We start from the raw sequence: 19,629 nt of genomic DNA, 5'->3' as shown, positions 1-19,629 counted from the left end.
CTACCAGGACGACCTGCTCCTCATCCTCCCTGACCTTGCACAGGGTCTGTGCAAGTAGGCTCACTGGGGGAAACACATATTTGCGCAGGCCAGGGGGCCAGCTGTGTGCCAGAGCATCTATGCCGAGGGGAGCCTTGGTGAGGGTGTACCAGAGCGGGCAGTGGGAGGATTCTTGGGAGGAGAACAGGTCCACCTGTGCCCGTCGGAATCGACTCCAAATCAGCTGGACCACCTGAGGGTGGAGACTCCACTCTCCCCTGAGAGTAACCTGCCATGACAGCGTGTCGCTGTAGTGTTGAGGCTGCCCGGGATGTGAGTGGCTCCAGAGGAGGAGACGGCAGGCGAGTTGTGACATACAATGAGAGCGCAGACCACCTTGGCGGTTGACATGGGACAAGCCGAAAGGGAGGACCTTGTACTGATATGCCTGACCCTTGAATGCAAACCACAGGAAGGGTCTGTGTCAAGGAAGGATCGAGACGTGGAAGTACGCGTCCTTCAGGTCTACCACCGGGAACCAATCTTGATGCCGGACGCTCGTTAGAATGTGCTTTTGCGTCAGCATCTTGAACGGGTGTCTGTGTAAGGCCCAGTTCTGTACTCGCAGGTCCAAGATTGGCCGCAACCCACCATCTTTTTCCGGTATGATGAAGTAGGGGCTGTAAAACCCCTTCTTCATCTCAGCTGGAGGGACAGGTTCTATCGCGCCCTTCTGTAGGAGGGTAGCGATTTCCATGCGCAAGGTAGCAGCGTTTTCATTCTTGACCAAGGTGAAGTGAATACGTCTGAACCTGGGCGGGTGCCTGACGAACTGAATCGCGTAGCCAAGTCCGACGGTCCGGATCAGCCATCGCGACGGATTGGAAAGCGCAAGCCATGCATCCAAGTTCCACGCAAGGGGGACCAAGGGGACAACGTCGTCGGACGTACCGGCAGGTGGGGCTTCGCTGCGGGACCACATCGGGGAGGAAGGAAACCACTTTTGTACTGAACTGTTGGGTACCGCAGCCACTTGGGCATGTGGCAAAATCAAACAAAATGGCAACAAAAGATTTTCCACCCGGCCCTCCACCGGGGGATGGAGTGGTCTTCTTACCAGCTCCAGATGAGTGGGTTCCTTCGTCCTTGGGTCGCTTTAATGACCTCCGTGGGTTCTTAGGCGCTGACTGTGAGACGGGTGGCGTCTGCTTCCTGCGGTGGGCTCCACGGCGGGGCCGGGCCGAAGGGGCGGGCTGCGGCGGAGCTGGTGTAGTCACCACAGGGGGACGCCCTTGGTGACGAGCAGACGGGGTGCGGGATCTAGAGCCGTGCTGGGGCAGGATATGCCAGATAGCCTCCGTCTGCTGCTTCACTGCCAAGAACTGCTGGGCAAAGTCCTCAACGGTGTCGCCGAATAGGCCAGCCTGAGAAATGGGGGCAGCAAGAAACCGTGTCTTGTCGGCCTCACCCATCTCGACCAGGTTGAGCCAAAGGTGGCGCTCCTGGACCACTAATGTGGCCATCATCCGCCCGAGAGACCGCGCCGTGACCTTTGTCGCTCGGAGAGCAAGGTCGTTCACCGAGCGCAGTTCCTGCATCAAATCTGGGGCGGAACTACCCTCGTGCAGTTCTTTCAATGCCTTGGCTTGGTGGACCTGCAGGAGAGCCATGGCATTCAGGGCAGAGGCGGCTTGTCCAGCAGTGCTGTAGGCTTTAGCCGTCGGGAACAACGTGAGCCTACAGGGCTTGGATGGGAGCTTAGGGCATCCGCACCAGGTGGCGGCGCTCTGCGGGCATAGGTGCACCGCGAGCGCCTTATCCACCGGGGGAATCGTCGTATAGCCCCTGGCCACCCCGCCATCGAGGGTAGTGAGAGCGGGGGAACTGCGGAATCGGGGCCGGGCAGTAAAAGGTGCCTCCCACGATTTCGTCAGCTCCTCATGCACTTCCGGGAAGAAAGGCACTGGAGCGGGGCGTGGCTGCTTTGAGCGGTGCCGCGAGCCCAGGAACCAATCATCAAGCCGCGAGGGTTCAGGGGAGATTGGAGGGTTCCACTCTAACCCGACGCTCGCAGCCGCCCGGGAAAGCATGTCCGTCATCTCGGCATCAGCCTGTAACTGGGCAATCATCCCCGAGGTGGGAGCCCAGCTGAGGCTTCTGCATCCAACTGGACAAGCCCGCTCTCCGATGCTGCACTCGAGAGCTCATCATCTTCGCAGGCTCTGAACAAGAAGCCAGACTCGCCGTGAGACTAGCTGGCGGACACATCCGGAAGCCCAACTGGGGCAGATGAGGGTGCTGGGGAATGGGAGGTCCACGGGGGGATACCCGGCGGAGGCAATCCCATTGGGGTCCCCAAATCGCCCCCAGTGCTAGCTCTTTCTTACGAAAGCAAGCCATGACCGCAACATTGCCATGGTCATGTTCTCGCAATGAGAACATGAACCATCCACAAACACTGCCTCCATGTGGGTTGTGCCCAGACATGAAAGACAGCGATCATGACCATCTGAAGTTGAGAGATAATGACCGCATCTTTAAAAAGACGCGACTTTAAAAAGACGTTTCGTGTCTTTTAGAGAAATATACTCTTTTAGAGGAAAAAGCTCTTTCAGAAAATATACTCTCTTTGTTTTCTGCCGAAGCGCCCAGGGGCATTCTCTGCAGTCCACCAGTGCAGAGGAGGGAGAAGCCGCTGAAATGCGCCGTCAGATCCAGCAGAGGTGAATGAACAGTAGAATTCAGCTCAATGAGCATGAATGTTCGGCTCCGAAGAGAAAATCTGAATGAGTGGTTGCATACCAGCTCCTTTTATACCCGTATGTCCGGGGGAGTGGCATGCAAATACCATTCGCCAATTTTCATTGGCCTTTTATCAAAGACCAGAGGTGTCTCGGGCTCCCAAGAGTGACCCCTAGTGTCACTACATCGACACAACGTCGAGTGAGTGACAGATAGGGAACTGGGCGCCTTCTTTGCTTCTTTTTTTGCTGGCTCCACCTAGCAGCTGGAGTTTGTTTTGTGGAATAACACTCCTTCAGGACAGTTTGTGGATGAATCTGCACATTCTTTGTGCTTATGCCTCCTACTGGATGGAGTTTGTTTTGTGGAATATTTCTTGCAAACATTGGAGTGATTAGGGCATTTGTTGCTCTCAGGTAATAGCCGAGTGGGCCTAATTCACTGAACATTCACTTGACTGTCCGAGGATACTGGGCGCCTTTTTTGTTTCTTTTTGTGCTGGTTCTGCCATGTGGCTGGAGTTTTTTTTTGGAATAACACTCCTTCAGGAAAGTATGTGGATGAATCTGCACGTTCTTTGTGCTTATGTCTCCTATTGGATGGAGTTTGTTTTGTGGAATATGTCTTGCAAATCAGTAGAGTGATTAGGGCATTTGTTACACTCATGTAACAGCTGAATGGGCCGGCTCACTGAACATTCGTTTGACTGCCTGAGGAAACTGAACGGCCCCTTTTTTTTTTCTTTTTTTTTTTTTTTTTTTTTGTGCTGGTTCCGCTAGCGGCTGGAGTTTGTTATGTGGAGGAACACACCTTAGGGACAGTTATGTGGATGAATCTACACGCTCTTGGTGCTTATGCCTCATATTGGCTGGAGTATGTTTTATAGATTATTTTCTGTTGTGTAATTCTGTCTCACAGAATTTGCATAGAAACACCGGACTTGAGCAGTCCAAAGGCAAAGTTGTCGTGGGGGCTCTCATAGACATACATGGATTGTTTGAGTTTAGAGGGATGGATGCCAGTTGGTGCTGTTGTGCGCTGGGTTAATGTGCAAGTTTTTCTTTTTCTGTTTTTTTTTTTTTCTGAGGGAAGTTCAGGGTTTGTTTGTTGCTCCAATGTTGGAATGTGGTCTTTACAAATTTGTTTTTGACACACAATCTATTTTTTCTAATATGTCAAAATGTCAAATATTAATATGATTGGATTGTCTCTCTCCATGTGGAATGTGAATGGGTTGGGGCACCCAATAAAAAGAAGGAAGGTTATTTATTTTCTTAAACATAAGAAATATGATATAATGTTTCTTCAAGAAATGCATCTTTCTCCGCAGGAAGATGAAAAAGTTGTGAAGATATGGGGTGGACATGTTTTCTTTAATACTGGCTCAAATAAGAGCAGGGGAGTCATTACATTGATAAGTAAGCATCTACAAATCAATTGTCTCAAACAGATTAATTCAAACCTATTTTTTATAGATCTTGATGGGATGTTGCAAGCTTCTGGCACCCCTCATGATATAATATTGGGAGGAGACTTTAATCTTTTGATGGACTCCATGATTATAGTGAAGCAAAAGTGTGTAAGCCCCTTAGAGCAACAGTGACGCTTCACAGGATGTGTATAAATCTTGGTCTTACAGATATTTGGAGACTTTTGAACCAATCTGGTAGGGACTATAATTTTTTTTCATCAGTCCATAAGATTTATTCTAGTATAGCTTTTTTTATATCTAAGTCCCTCATTTCATCTGTTGTTGATTGTTCAATTGGAAACATTTTAGTCTCAGATCACGCCCTGGTGAGTTAAGAGGTGTTGCCACATACAGAGAAAAATAAATCATATCGTTGGCGCTTTAATTTATTCCTTTTGCAAAATCCTGAATTCTAACAAATGCTAAAGGCTGAAATCAATGTCTATATGGAGACCAACTGGACCTCAGTATCCTCTGTGGGCATGGCTTGGGAGGCGGTTCTTAGGGGTCGGATCATACAGTGTACCTCATTCACCAAAAAAGAGTTGAAAGGGAATATTAAAAGTGCTGAGGCAGAGCTGAAGTACCGAATGTCGTCTGATGGCCTCAGAGAATTGACCCAATTGAAATACAGATATAATAATATTTTGTAGCGGAAGGTGGAGTTTTGGCTATTCAGGGCAAGACAGTCATATTTTGAGTCAGGGGACAAAGCAGGAAAGCTTTTGGCTAGATATATAAAGCAGAGAGAGTCTTTTTCTACTATTCACCAATATGCTGGTGGTGAAATATTTACCTCGGCCACTGGTATTAATAATGCTTTTAAAGAATTCTATCTTGATCTCTATAGTTCCACATATTCGTCTACTGATGAATACATTCGAAATTAGTGGAACCATTAGAACTTCCTAAATTGACGAATGAGCAAAAAAATTATCTTGATTCTGAGATAACCTTGGAGGAGCTTGGCGAGGTAATTGAGGCCTTGCCAACAGGCAAAACTCCGGGGCCAGATGGTTTTGCCGCTGAATTTTTTAGATCTTATGCTACAGAACTGGCTCCACTTTTGTTAGAAGTTTATATGAGATCTTTAAAGAATGGAAAGCTTCTGCCAACCATGACACAAGCCCGGATCAGTCTGATTCTTAAAAAGGACAAAGATCCAAGTGAGTGTAAGAGTTACCGTCCAATTTCCCTGATCCAGCTAGACGAAAAATGTTGTCAAAAATTCTGGCTAACCGATTAAGTAAAGTTATGACAACTCTTATACAGTACGTACAGATCAGGTGGGGTTTATTCGGGGCTGCAGCTCTTCTGAAAACATTAGGCATTTCATCAATATTATATGGTCAGTGGCGAATGATCAGACTCCGGTCGTGGCCATCTCACTTGACGACAAAAAGGCGTTTGATATGGTAGAATGGGATTATCTTTTTAAGATTTTGGAAATATACAGGTTCAGGAATACTTTTATTGGATGGATCAAGTTACTTTATAGACACCCGGTAGCGGCGGTACAAACAAATGGATTAATTTCAGATTATTTTACTCTAGATAGGGGCACCTGGCAGGGTTTCCCTCTTTCCCCATTATTATTCTGTCTTGCCCTGGAACCATTAGCAGCTGCGATAAGAAAGGAGGATGATTTTATAGAGGTGTGGCACATAAGCTTCTGCTTTATGCAGATGATATTTTATTATTCATCTCTGGCCCTTCTAGATCTATGCCTTGCCTCCACAGAAATATTAATTCCTTTTCTAAGTTCTCGGGATACAGAGTTAATTGGTCTAAATCCAAAGCTTTGGACCTGACAGCGTACTGCTTGATAATGGCTTTTCAGCCTGGTGCCTTTCAGTGGCCCAAACAGGGCATTAAGTATTTGGGTATTTTATTCCCAGCATTTTGACACTTTAATAAAAAGGTTTCTGAGCGATGTGGGCAGGTGGGCTTCATTACATTTATCGATTGGGAAGGTTAATGTTATTAAAATGAATTGTATTCCAAAATTCAACTACCTGCTACAGTCTCTCCCTATAGATGTCCCCCTCTCTTATTTCAAGCAATTTGATAGCATAGCGAAGTCCTTCATTTGGAATGGGAAACGTCCCAGATTACATTTTAGCAAGCTGCATAGGCCGATTGACAATGGTGGGCTAGGCCTAACCAAGATTTAGTTTTATTATTATGCATTCGGTCTCAGACATTTGGCTCATTGGTCGCTTCCACCTGAGAGCGCCCCTCCCTGGTTTTGTATTGAACAGGAAGTTCTTGCCCCTATTTTGCCACTGCAAAGCCTTTCTAACAAACTAACCGGAGAAGTTAAATTACACCCGTTATCTCACATTTACACTCGGTATGGACAAAAGTGTCCAGAGTGTTTAATTCGGACACTTATTTAAATGTTGCCTTGAGCTTATGGCTGAACCCCAAATTATGTATTAATAAGTCCCTTTCTGCTGGTCAGAGTGGATTGTGAGGGTGGTTACTACACTTGGGTGACCTATATGAGAGCGGAGTGTTGAGATTCTTTGAAAATTTGGTTCAACATATTGGGATTCCCATATCTCAGTTCTTTAGATATTTACAGCTGTGCTACCTGCTCTGTACTATTTTTGGGAGTAGCATACACCCCCCTAAAATGGCAGATACTCTGGGAGTGGTGATTACTGCTTTTGGAAAAGGTCATGAGGCATCAGTGTATTACTCCCAGCTAATTCAGGGTCTGGGGGACAGAGCTTCAACTTCTCTAAAGAGATTATGGGAAAAAGATTTCAACTTGGTATTGGAAGAGGGAGAGTGGGCTAGGATTCTAAAAAACATCAAGTCTGCATCTAGAGACGCAAGGGTTTGCCTTATGCAATTCAAGATTTTACATTGATTCTATTGGACCACCTCTAGATTGTATAGGCTTAGCCTTAAAGACACACCCACCTGCTGGCAATGCCAATCAGAGGATGGAGACATAACCCATGTCTTTTGGGGGGGGTGTTAAGATCCAGGAGTTTTGGTTGAAGGTTCAGAGTTTTGTGTGTGATGTATTGGGCACTCAGGTTTCATTTTGCCCCAGACTCTGTATTTTGATGTTGAGAATAGACACATAAAGAGTTGGGTCCCAACCAGTGTCATGATCGCCAGACAGATACTTTTAAGGGGTTGGAGGTCGGCTAGAGCGCTTTCATTTCAGGAGTGGTGCTCAGAGATGGGGAGGGTGGTGGCCTTTGAAGAAGGGTCATTTAGAAGACTAGGGAAATTGAATTTGTTTGTGGAGAAATGGGGCGGATATCTGACATTGCTGGATGTGTGATTATTATTTAATTTTATTTTATTTTTAATTTTATTTTTTGTGTATCTATAATCATGTATGACCACTGGGATGTTATTGGGGGCCAGGGCAGGGGTGGGGTTGGGGATTGGGAGGGGGAGGGGTGATAGTGGGGTTTAATTGTTGATTCTGTGTATATGTTTTGTTTTTCTGGGTTCAAAATGTGAATCAATAAAAAATTGTTAAACAGAAAAGAATGGCTTGTAGGGGGCCTGTGTAGCTCAGCAAGTACTGACGCTGACTACCACCCCTGGAGTCATGAGTTCGAATCCAGGGGGTGCTGAGTGACTCCAGCCAGGTCTCCAAAGCAACCAAATTGGCCCGGTTGCTAGGGAGGGTAGAGTCACATGGGGTAACCTCCTCATGGACGCTATAATGTGTGGTTCTCGCTCTCGGTGGGGTGCGTGGTGAGTTGTGTGTGGATGCTGCAGAGAATAGCGTGGGCCTCCACACGCGCTACGTCTCCATGGTAACATGCTCAACAAGCCACATGTTAAGATGCACGGGTTGCCGGTCTCAGACATGGAGGCAACTGAGATTCGTCCTCCGCCACCCGGATTGAGGCGAGTCACTACCCCACTACGAGGACTTAGAGCGCATTGGCATTGGGCATTCCAAATTGGGGAGAAAAAAAAAAAGAATGGCTTGTAACTGTCATCAGGACTTCGATCCGAGAGTTCTCAACTAACAGCTTTCACAAAACCCAACACCTTTCATTGACTGTTGCTGTTGGGATTTACGCTTCAGTACAAAACATTCAGCAATGATGTGGCCAGGTTTATGGCTGTAAAAACACTCTCTTACCTCTTTTGTCTGTGCTGCTTTAGGTTTTGGTCGAGACAACTGAGACTGTGAGGACAACTCTTATGTGTAAGCACAAACTCCTCAGCTAACACAGCTGCTTGTGACAGTGTAGTTACCTTTTGCTCAAGTACCACTTTGCTCAAGTTGCTCAATCAAGTAAACCACCATTCTCTCAGGTAAACAAGTTTTAAACTCCTCCAGCAGAAATAACTCACCTAGAGTAGCAAAATCCTGAACTTTGTATGCAGAACACAATTTGTTGAAAAGGATCCCTTTTTGCGAGGAACTCAACAAAAGTTTGACTACAAACCTTTTTGTAGTTTCGGAAATGCTGCCGGTATGCCTCTGGTACCAACTCATAAGCTCTGAAGATAGCTGCTTTGACTTTGTCATAGTCCAAACCATCTTCTAAGCAAAGTGAGGTAGCAATACGCTCAAAAGCACTAAAGTACGTATCAACCTCCATTTCTCTAAAAGACGGAACAAAAGCAATATGTCGGCTTACATCAAAGGTAAGAGATGAATCATCAACTAGTGAATCGTTAGTAGAGGCGACTGGATGTCTCAACAGCGCAATTGAACTGGCCGTTGATTCCTTAGCCTCCAACTCAATCTGTTGCAGTTTCACTTGTTTATCAGCCTCTATTTCTAACTTGCAGTACTGTGCAAAATTTTTAGGCACTTGTGAAAAATTTTGCATAGTGAGGATGTCTTCAAAAATAATAACATAAATAGTTTTAATTCATAACTTAATATCATACAAAGTCCAGAAAATGTAAAAAAGCTAAATCAATATTCGGTGTGAACACCTTTGCCTTTAAAACAGCACCAATTCTCCTAGGTACACCTGGACACAGTTTTTCTTGGTTGTTGGCAGACAGGATGTTCCAAGCTTCTTGGACAATTCGCCACAGTTTTTCTATCTGTTTAGGCTGTCTCAATTGCTTCTGTCTCTTTATGTAATCTCAGACTGACTCGATGTTCAGTGGGGGGGGGGGCTTTGTGTTGTTCTATTCTAATCTTTTCTATTTTCAAAAGTAATGTTTGGTTGTTTAACATTTATATTTCCTATTGACACACTAAAGCTGAAGATATAAATAACCATCTTAAGACAAATGCTTTTGTGAAACATCTTACATGCCTTTTGCACAGTACTGTCTGAACTGCAATTTTCAAATCATACGCAGCCTGATGTGCCAATTATCTTTCCTGTGCTTCCATATCTACACGTGCCAACGGACCTTCAGTCGAGCCTCGTCTATAGACACGGAAGATACTGGAGAAAGAGGATCAAAATTAGGTAAAGCAGCCTTAGATTCAGACTCCCCGTCACTTCCAACACTTCTCTGTGTTCCCCAAAGCCTTGTGGCTGAGCGTCAGCACCAGAGTAATCAACCTCTTCCATATCTGCCTCCGGCAGAACTAAAACTTGCAAAGTCATTAGTCTTTCCTTCAAAACACTCTTTACTTGTCTCTTCAATGACTGCTTGAACACCTGAATGTTAAAATGTTCCACAATCTGTAACAAATCATCCTTTCGACATTTATCAAATTGCTCAAATGTCGGACAATGAATGAAAGCCTGTAAGCTGAACATGCTTAACACTATGACCACTACCAGAGAATAAACGACAAACAACATACCTACCCCTAGTCTTGCAATTAGCTGCAACTATCCAACAACACCCCTGCCATCAGCAAAAATTTACTCCAAAGAAAAAAAAATCATTGTCTCCCCAAAAATACAGTAATATCCCAGATGTGCCCCCATAAAATGTTACAACCCGGGGAGTGGGTTAGTAACACTTTGAGATTAGAGTTGCAACGGTATGAGATTTTCACGGTACGATAACCGTCTCAGAAAATATCATGGTTTCACGGTATCATGGTATACAGTATTACACAATTATTATTATCAGTTACAATGACCTTTAAAGGAGTGAAAACAGAAGGGCTCCACCATTTATTTTTTTGGTTGAACAAACGCTTTATTATAATTGAAACTTGAAACCATTTTTTTTTAATGGAAGTATGTGTAAAAAAAAGTCTCCCTTTTGAAAATAAATAAAATAAATAGAATAAATAAGAAAGCTACCAGAATTATAATAATAAACTGAATTATAAACATGATAAAAAAATTGTATGTAACTATAAAATGTTATATAACTAAAGCATGTTAGTTTACACGTTAGCATAGCATGTTAAATGAACTACTAAATGAAAAATAACATCAGCTGTGTGAGCTTTTAAAGTAATGTCCTATGATTATTAATAATTAACATACAGTATACTGTAGATCAAGGGTGACCAACCAGTCGATCGCAATCGACCAGTCGATCGCAGACTGCTTCCCAGTCGATCGTGAGAGTGAACTGCATTCTGGTTTAACCTCTCTCTCTCTCTTCACCGTTCCCACATGTCTCAGACCTCAAGTACTTAAAACATTAACCATTAAAAATGACAGCGATGAAATCAGGAGCTAAATTCGAAATCGCATACTAACATACTACTCATACTATTTCATATAAATATGGCAGAAATAGCAAGAGTAGTATGCTAGTATGCTTATCCAAATTCCGCCAGGGTTTTAGCTGTGCAAGCTGGGTATGGTTTGTTGCTATGGTTTTAGCTAGGCACGTTACGTTATTAGTAGGGACTCGCTTTTACAGTGGAGAGGTTGAGAGAGCTGCGACTTCAGCAAAGTAAAACGCAACTATGGCAGAAGCCAAAAAACCGAAAACATATTATATTCATTCAGACTGGAAGGAGGATTATTTTTTTGTTTATTCAAATTCTAAGTCCATCTGTCTTATTTGCAATGCAAGCGTGGCCTTATCGAAGAAGGGCAATTTGGAGCGGCATTTCAACACTGTGCACAAAAGCTACGATGCAGATTTCCTGGCTAAATCAGCTCTACGCACCCGAAAAGTCAGGGAATTGAAGGGGCAGCACAGCAGTCCATTTTTACCAGGCCAAACACCAAGGGTAAGGCTACAACTATTGCATCTTATCGCATCAGTCACATTCTTGCAAAATACAAGAAGTCTTTCAAGGACGGTGAAGTTGTGAAAGAAGCGTTTGTCAAGGCTGCAGATGCACTATTTGGTGACTTTAAGAATAAAAGTGATATCATAGCTGCCATTAAGGACATGCAATTATCCCGTGGCACCGTTACACGGCGATGCAAGGGAATGGCAGAGGATGTCGTGGAGCAGTTGTGGAAGGATATTGAACGGTGTGAATGTTTTTCTCTTCAATTCGATGAGTCGACTGATGTCATGGATGTTTGCACAAAACAAACAGAAAAGTAGGCCTAATCCATATATAATAAAACATAGCCTAGTTCTAGTTAGAAAAGTGACTCAGAGAAGGTTATTCCGTGCTCATTTGGAGGAGACAGGTGCAGAACACACAGACCTGTTGCTGCACACGGATATTAGATGGCTGAGTAGAGGTACATTTTTAGCGACATTCTCAGAGTAGCTGCCTGAAATCAAAGATTTTCTGAAGCTTTCAAAACATGCAGAATATGCCCAGCTAGAGGACTACCAGTGGCTAATGGATTTAGCGTTCCTGACTGATTTTAATTTAGAGCTGCAGGGTAAAGATAAACATGTAATCAACATGATCAGTTCAGTGAACACATTTAAAAGCAAGCTACAACTGCTGTCATGTCGGCTGCAACACAATGACCTGCAGAACTTTCCTCACATGCAGGTAGAACTTCAGAGACAGGGCAAAGACGTGTGCACGTTATAAGGAGCAAGTTCAGAGCATCTTGTTCGAATTTGAGAGGCGCTTTATAGACTTTTCATCCATCGAGCCTGTTGCCAGCTATCTGTGTTTCCATTTGGCCCAAGTATTGATGTGGATTGTATTGCCTCCAAAATCGTATCAATGTTCCACTTGGATAGCTCTGCTGTTGAGAATGAGATTCTCACACTGCAAAATGACATTGAGATCAAATCCAGGGCAACACCTTGCATGAATGGAGAGTTCTGGAACTTACTGCCTGAACAAAAGTATCACAACCTCAGAAGATGTGCTTTCAACTTGACAGCACTTTTCGGATCATCCTATTTGTGTGAGTGTGCTTTATCTCACATGAAAATCATCAAGTCAAAGTACAGATCTACAATGACTGATGACCACCTCATGGCCTGCTTAAGGCTTGCGACCAGCTCCTACTGCCCTGACCATGAGAAACTAGCTGCATCCTCCCAGTGCCAGAGGTCCCACTAAGGTAGAGAAATAACTTTATTGTCACTTTTCTAACTAGAACTAGGCTATGTTTTATTATATATGGATTAGGCCTACTTTTCTGTTTGTTTTGTGCAAATTAAATATGTAGATATGCTATGAGTAGTGACTGTGGCTTTCTGTTTGGACTGGTAGATCTCAGCACACTGACAAATTTAAAAGTAGATCTGTAGGTGCTTGACAGCGCAGCCAGACTGCTCCTGTCTGTACCTTTAACTCAGTGGTTCTCAACTGGTTTTGCTTCAGGACCCAGATTTTACATTGGAAATCAAGTGGCAACCCACCATAGTAAAAACGTAACATGTATTTAATGTATCATGGGTCGCATTTCCTTTTATGTTGCATAGTTTTGTTCATGGTTTTCAAGTACAAACACATGCATCAAGTGACATTATTTTTGTTGTTGACATCAACAACAAAAGCGACTAGAAGTTTTCTCTCCCCCCTTTTAAAAATTGAAGAGCATATTTACCTATATGAGCCCATTATTATCCCATTTGTTTCCTAATTTCAAACATAATTCATACAGAACATACATATTACACAGGAGGAATGGCTCCTCATTACCATGGTTAGGTCAGCATAGCTAGTCTTAAATAATAGTAATAATAATAATAATAAATTATAGTATTTATGAAAAAATAAGTACTAGCTGAAACACATCTAGAAACTGCCACTGTTGATATAAAATGAGGTCTAATAGATTCTACCTTTAGATTATTTCATATGAAACTATAACATTTTATCAAAATATAACAGTTACTTTTACTCATGTAAAATCATGAAAATTCTTTGTAAAGGTGATGATGTATAATGAAAAAAACATTTGCGCATAACACAGTGTTGCTCTTTTCCTCCTCAGTGCTGTTTCGCATGTCAGGGCTGCCTATTGTTTGAGAGGTTCGACTTGACTTTCTCCGTAATGCTTTAAACTAGAAAAGTCTCACTAGAATTGAAATTGGTCACATCAGTTTTGAAGTCTGCACTCCACAGAGAGAAGAGCAGATCATGATCGCGAGCTGGTTCCATTACACTCATGCGAAAGTGCAGATGAGAAGCCTTTAGCTGATTGCGAGATTATCATTAAATCTGCCTCGGCAATCCTAAATAGGCTATCACTTGGGTGGCCAAACTGTACATTTTCATACCGTGAAACCGGTATACCACTGCAACCTTATTTGAGATAAAGTGATTATTTTAATTCCTTTTGAATGAAACCTAATACTGTATGGCAGGTAAGAAACCACTCAAATGCCACTATTCCGAACACCACCAACAGCTTTAATTATAAAAACTACAACAAGAAAAGTGATTACATAGATAAGAATATTTACAGTGCTCAGTATTGCTATTTACACAGGAAGGAGAAAAACGGAAACAAAGAGGTGCCAAACAATAAAAATAAAACAAAACAATTCTAACTAATGAGCGTTCTTGTGCTACACTGCTTACAAAGAAATAAACAAAAACAAAACATCTTCAACGTGCAAGAAAATAAATAAACTACACTTACTAACCAAATAAAAATACAAAAAGAGTGGCACGTGCTCCCTAACTAGTATATCTAATACAACTGCATGAGTTCCATGTATGTCACGTGACATTCTAACTATCCGTTTCTCCCTTAAATATGGTTACCCAATATGTTACCGAGGTACAGCATACACAACAAAGCTGAGTGATAATCAAAGTCTGGTCCGGTCTCAACACAGGTTCAGAGTAGAACAAAACATTCAGTTAACGAAGACATGTTATGTGTCTAACAAACTCTGCCGCCACATGTCCAGTCGTGGTATTTTCCCGTCTACATTCTCGTGAGGGCGCTTATATAAACGCGTTCTGCGGGAGACGCTGATGTAAACACAGAGAGTGTGCACAACGTCCGTGTAGCGCATGATCATTGAGTGAAAATGTTCCGCTCTATCTAAATGCAATTAACATGCAGTCTCATAATAAAAGCTTGTGCTCTGACATGCTAGAAATGTACAAAATCTGTTCACTAGCCCAGCCAGTGACCTAAATCCCAATCTCTCTGTAAACTCAATAAAAAATATTATTAAAATGTTGGCTTTGTAAAGAAATGCAGTTTGTTATACAACAGAATGTTTTTTTTTCTGTCATTCAGAGCTTCTTCGATTATGAAAAACAGATACTGTCCCGCTCTTTGTTTCACTCTCTCAGCCGTTTCTCTATACCATTTGGATCCTGGGATTAATAAAAGCTCTAGATGGATTCTCCTCCTTTCTAACTATGTTAGCTGTCCTTAGTAGCTGTCAGTAAGGTAACATGAGCCCTGCGGTCCATAATGCTCTCAGGAGTTAAAAGGCAGAGATAATTGAGAGAGCCGAAGAGAGTAATGCAGTCCCAGAAATCAAACCATTGTCTTCTTGTAATTTCTGAATGATGGGGATATAATGGTGTTTTGTTTGCTGTGAGAGTGTTTTTAGATTGTTCTGTTCCCCCTCTCCCTCTGATCACTTGTTATCTTAGGGGCTTGACCCCAGTCTAGTCTGTTGGGCCTGCTTGCTGCATATTATCTAATTGAACAAGGGAAAGACAAACAGCTAGCTTTAAGGTGGCATGATTGACCTCAAGGCAATACCTCAGCTGTGTGCAGATATTAACAACTAAAGCAGCTCAGCTGTGATGGATACACTGTATTTCAACAAAACCTGATGTCTGTTTTGTAGCCTGAAGAATGGCAGAAAGAGATTCCAGAGAGAGCGAGAGGGACAAAAAAGGGACACCTTGTATAATGACAGCATTGTTTTTAAAACATAATCTCAGAACCAAGTAACTAAATAAAACGTAACCTCTGAACCAAGTAACTAAAGCAATTCATTTACTTCAGATTTCTCTGGGGGAAGAAATCAATTTCTCAGTCAAATAAAGAAGCCATAAGGCCCAGTGTTCAATAGTGTAACCAAGATTTAGCACTACAATAAAAAGCTTTTACATTACCGATTTAAACAGCTCATTACAGCACAGACTGTATGCTCCACCAAGGGTGCTCTATGTCTGGTTGTTGTGATGTAATTTCATACAACTGAATCCAACTTTGAAATGTGCCTCAATAGACTCGCTGGCACAGATTTGAAAGCATTAGCTATAAAATGCACACACACAAATGAGGGTGATAACAAAATACTTACTAGAGAATTAAGAAAAACAAACAAAACATAAATACTACAACCATAAAGAGAGATTTTTAAAAACAGGCCCTATACTGTATGTAAGAGTGCACTTACTGTTATCGAGAGTTTTATGGTACATAATGTTTTTCATGGCTGTTTAATACAAAAAAGGGGGCTGACAGAACACATTCTCTGGTTCAAATAAATCAAATAAACTAGCTGAGGACTGTGAGTGGAGATACTTCATAAAACACTTTATTCTAATAGCATTATGGTCAAATCTGAGAATCGATCCTAGCCATCAAGCCTTGAGTGATTAGAAACTGACATATATAGAGATATTAAAAGCACTACAGCTTGCTCTCTTATCTCTCTGCTCTTTTTAATGTATTCATTTTCTCTTTTAAAGGAGACAATACACACTATTGCACTATATGTGAAATATCTTAATACTGCACAGCTTCAAGCATGTCTGATAAGTGGGCATATGATACATATGAGTTTTAATTAAACATAAATTATTATTTCTAAGGCAATCATAGCAGCTTCTGAGAGTGACATTCATCTATCAAAGCTAGAGAGGATTTCATACGTCTGACATCAGCGTGTGACACATCTGGGTGAGTGCATGTTTGCCACAGTGCAAGACAGGTGCAGTTCAATAAACAGTTGGTGCTGATTGTGTTTCCACGGGTAACCATGGAATAAGGATGATCTTTGAGGATTTAAAGGGATAGTTCACCCAAAAATTCTTAAAATTCCATCAGCATTTATTCATCTTCATGTAGTTCCATCCAAACCTGTGTGACTTTCTTTCTTCTGTAGAATACAAAAGGAGATTTTAAGCAGAATGTTAGCCTCAGTTACAGTACCATTCACTTTCATTGTATTGAAAAAAAAAAAAGATGCAACGAAAGTGAAAGATGACTGACACTGCCAGACCCTAACCTTCTTCCTAACAGCTCCTTTTGTGTTTGGAACAACATGAGGTAAGTACATTTATATTTTAAGGTGAACTGTCCCTTTAAACATTTACTCAAAACTAATTTAAATGAGGAATAAAAGCTACAGTACATATTACTTTGTATTTTGCTTACAGACTGTAGAGCGGATGAGGGCGGGGCCAGGCCAGAATGACGCACACTCGGACCTCCTGTCTCTTCCCAGGTCGAATAAGGCGGGGATGACCCGCCAGCAGGTGGGGCGCGGGGTGGGGGGGGGTGGGGGTGGGGGGGGGTGGGTACGTCATGCCAGGGGCTCCCCAGCCTGAGGCAACTCAGGGAGGAGTGTAGCATGGAGGAGGGCGGGGCCGGGCCCGGAATGACGCACGCCCGGACCCCAATCACCCTGATGAGGCGAGCGAGGGATAAAGGCAACCGGAGACGACAGTTAGAGAGAGTGAGAGCTTCAGGCAGCTGTCCTGCATGTTTGGTTGTTATTTGGCTTTTGCTTTAATTCACTATTAAATTATGAGTTGCACCTTCAAGCCGGTTCTCACCTCCTCCTTTCCCTTTGAACCCCTTTACACAGACCTTCATCACATTCTAATAATTATAATGCATAATCATGATCATATCATTTGTGGCAAAGTAAATATAGCAGAAAAGATGAAGTACTGACTACATTGAATAAGTTAAAGTGTGAACTTTATATATTTTAATATTAAGTAAATTCTACATTTGTACACAATTCAAACATGTAAAAATTTAACGCTCTAGCTTATAAGTAAATATTATTTATGATTGTTTGTTTGTAAAAAAAAAAAAAAAAAAAAGCATTGAAATGCTAGTATACTTTTAACCTCTAATACTTTGCAGGATTTTTTGGCTGCCATCTGAAATTTTTCACACTCCCTGTTCACACATACAGTGGACTAATTTCATAAAAATTGTCTCATTTTACAGATAGCCCCCTATATTTTAAGAAATTATTGCAATAATTAATAAATAACATTGTATATGTTTACAATTTTATGATAAACATATATTTTTTAAAGCTACACTATGTAACTTTTGGCCCTCTAGTGATTAAAAAATAAAACTGCATGTGTCTTGCAGAAGAACATTTTTTTGGAAATTCTGCAATTCTGCAATTCTGAAATTCTGAAATCCTCTGCATGGATGAATGTGGTTTGAGGCACCGGTGTACACTGGATACAGGACATCTTATCAGAGTGAATGGACAAATAAATAACAAAGGAAAGGTAAAGACGGATATCCAAAAACATGTCATCCGAGCAGGTAAGTGCCATATCTTATGCTGTTGTTTTGACTTATTGGAAACCTTGATGTTTTGAAATAAATGATGTTACAAAGGTTAGGCAACGTTCGTTAACATTAGACATAATGATTGCTAGTCTGATAAGGTCAAACGTTGTAAAGTTTTTATAACTGCAGGATATTCTAGGCAAACAGACCACAGTAGTAACTAATTTATAGATTGTCATTGTTACCAGCCAGTGGTCAACATCATGTCAAGACTCACATGTCTTTGGCAAGCCTAGGACTAAAGGATTTAGTTATATAAATGATTGCCATTATAGAGAAAAATACACACGTGTGCTAGCAAGTGAAAAGTTCTGCACCTATTACAGTATAATTAGTATTTCACTACACACACAGCTTCAGCTACTCCCACATGCGCGCGCTACAGTAGCCGGAGCTTATTTTCTCTGTGTACGGATATGAAGTGACAGCACGGGCGAATGACCTATGTATGCAATTTCCCGCAAAATCCGTCCCGACAGCTCTAAAATATAAATCATTATTAAAAAAAAAAAAGTTACATAGTGTAGCTTTAAATAAATCTTTTTTATGTCTAAAGTTTAAAAGCATGCCATTTCAGTTCTGTGTCCTTCAAACAAAAAGTCTTATTTTATTTTATTTTATTTAAGAGGTTAAAAGCATGGCTTAATTCAGTGCTACATTGCTTGAGTAAAATATCCAAACATAGAACAGGTAAAATTTACTTGAAACAGAGTATTGCAAAAGAAACTTTACTTAAGAATTTCAAATTAAAGCCACCAAGAATTGTGTAGCTTTTACTTGAAAATATGGTCTGTAAAATGTACTATCAATTTGTGCATGTAAATTGTTTCCAAGGTTGTTGTTTTTTTTAAGTAAACCCCATTCCAAATTTTTCAGTGTAATTTATCAGTACACTGCATTCATTACATGTTGGCATGTATCACTTAGAGGTGTGTAACAGAGAATTGCAAAGCACAAGTCTGTGTGTCAATCATTTTATAAATACTTTCTAATTTACAGTTGTATGCACATTGTCTTAGTAGTGTCTTACCCGGGCGGCACGGGAAGAATATGGATCTTCAAAGAGCGCCCATATCTTTGGTTGCCAAACTTCACAGCATCCCCTGGAGCGGTCAGGGCTGTCCTCGATGCCGAAGCGTCTGGGCAAGTCCTGGTCGTCCTCAGCATCCTCCGGATCGGGTGGTTCGAATATATCAAGCGCCTCTTCTGCGTCTCTATGCTGGCGATAGGTCATCCAGCAACAGGGCTCCACGTCCGTCTCATCGATGCCCCAAAATGCCAACTCCTCCTCAAACAGAGGGCCGCAGACATCAGCCGGACAGTGGAGCTTACCAGTCCTGTAGTAATTCAGAACATAGGCGAATATGCCAGGATGTCGGTCAAAAAAGAACTCGTTGGTGGACGTCTTTCCCGCGTCTGCGTCTGGATTGTCCGTGTCGGCGAGCCAGGCGAGTCGTGTGCCCGGTAATGTCATGAGAGTGCTCCTGTAGGTTTCGTGGCGCGTGCCACCGACGTTGATAATGATTTTGTCCGAGTATTTGCCTCTGGCCATCTCTTCCTTCAGACATGATTTGGAAGGAGGTTTGTTGCCTGACTTGCGCCCGCGATACGACGAAACACACACCGAGCTGATCATAGGTTTGGATGGAG

At 42.3% G+C, this 19,629-nt stretch overlaps 1 protein-coding gene across 1 annotated transcript in view; it reads right to left on the bottom strand.

Annotated features, from left to right (window-relative positions):
* The window catches only part of LOC127424202 (potassium voltage-gated channel subfamily C member 4-like), an 89,507-nt gene extending 69,892 nt beyond the window's left edge, over positions 1-19,615 (bottom strand). Inside the window, exon 1 of the mRNA XM_051669181.1 lies at positions 19,010-19,615. Coding sequence (XP_051525141.1) covers positions 19,010-19,615 — 606 coding nt within the window. The remainder of the gene's footprint in view (positions 1-19,009) is intronic.
* Between the last annotated feature and the right edge of the window lie 14 nt (positions 19,616-19,629).

The sequence above is a fragment of the Myxocyprinus asiaticus genome, chromosome 33 (assembly GCF_019703515.2).
Source record: "Myxocyprinus asiaticus isolate MX2 ecotype Aquarium Trade chromosome 33, UBuf_Myxa_2, whole genome shotgun sequence".
Lineage (NCBI taxonomy): Eukaryota > Metazoa > Chordata > Actinopteri > Cypriniformes > Catostomidae > Myxocyprinus > Myxocyprinus asiaticus.
This window is presented reverse-complemented; position numbering and strand designations above follow the sequence as displayed.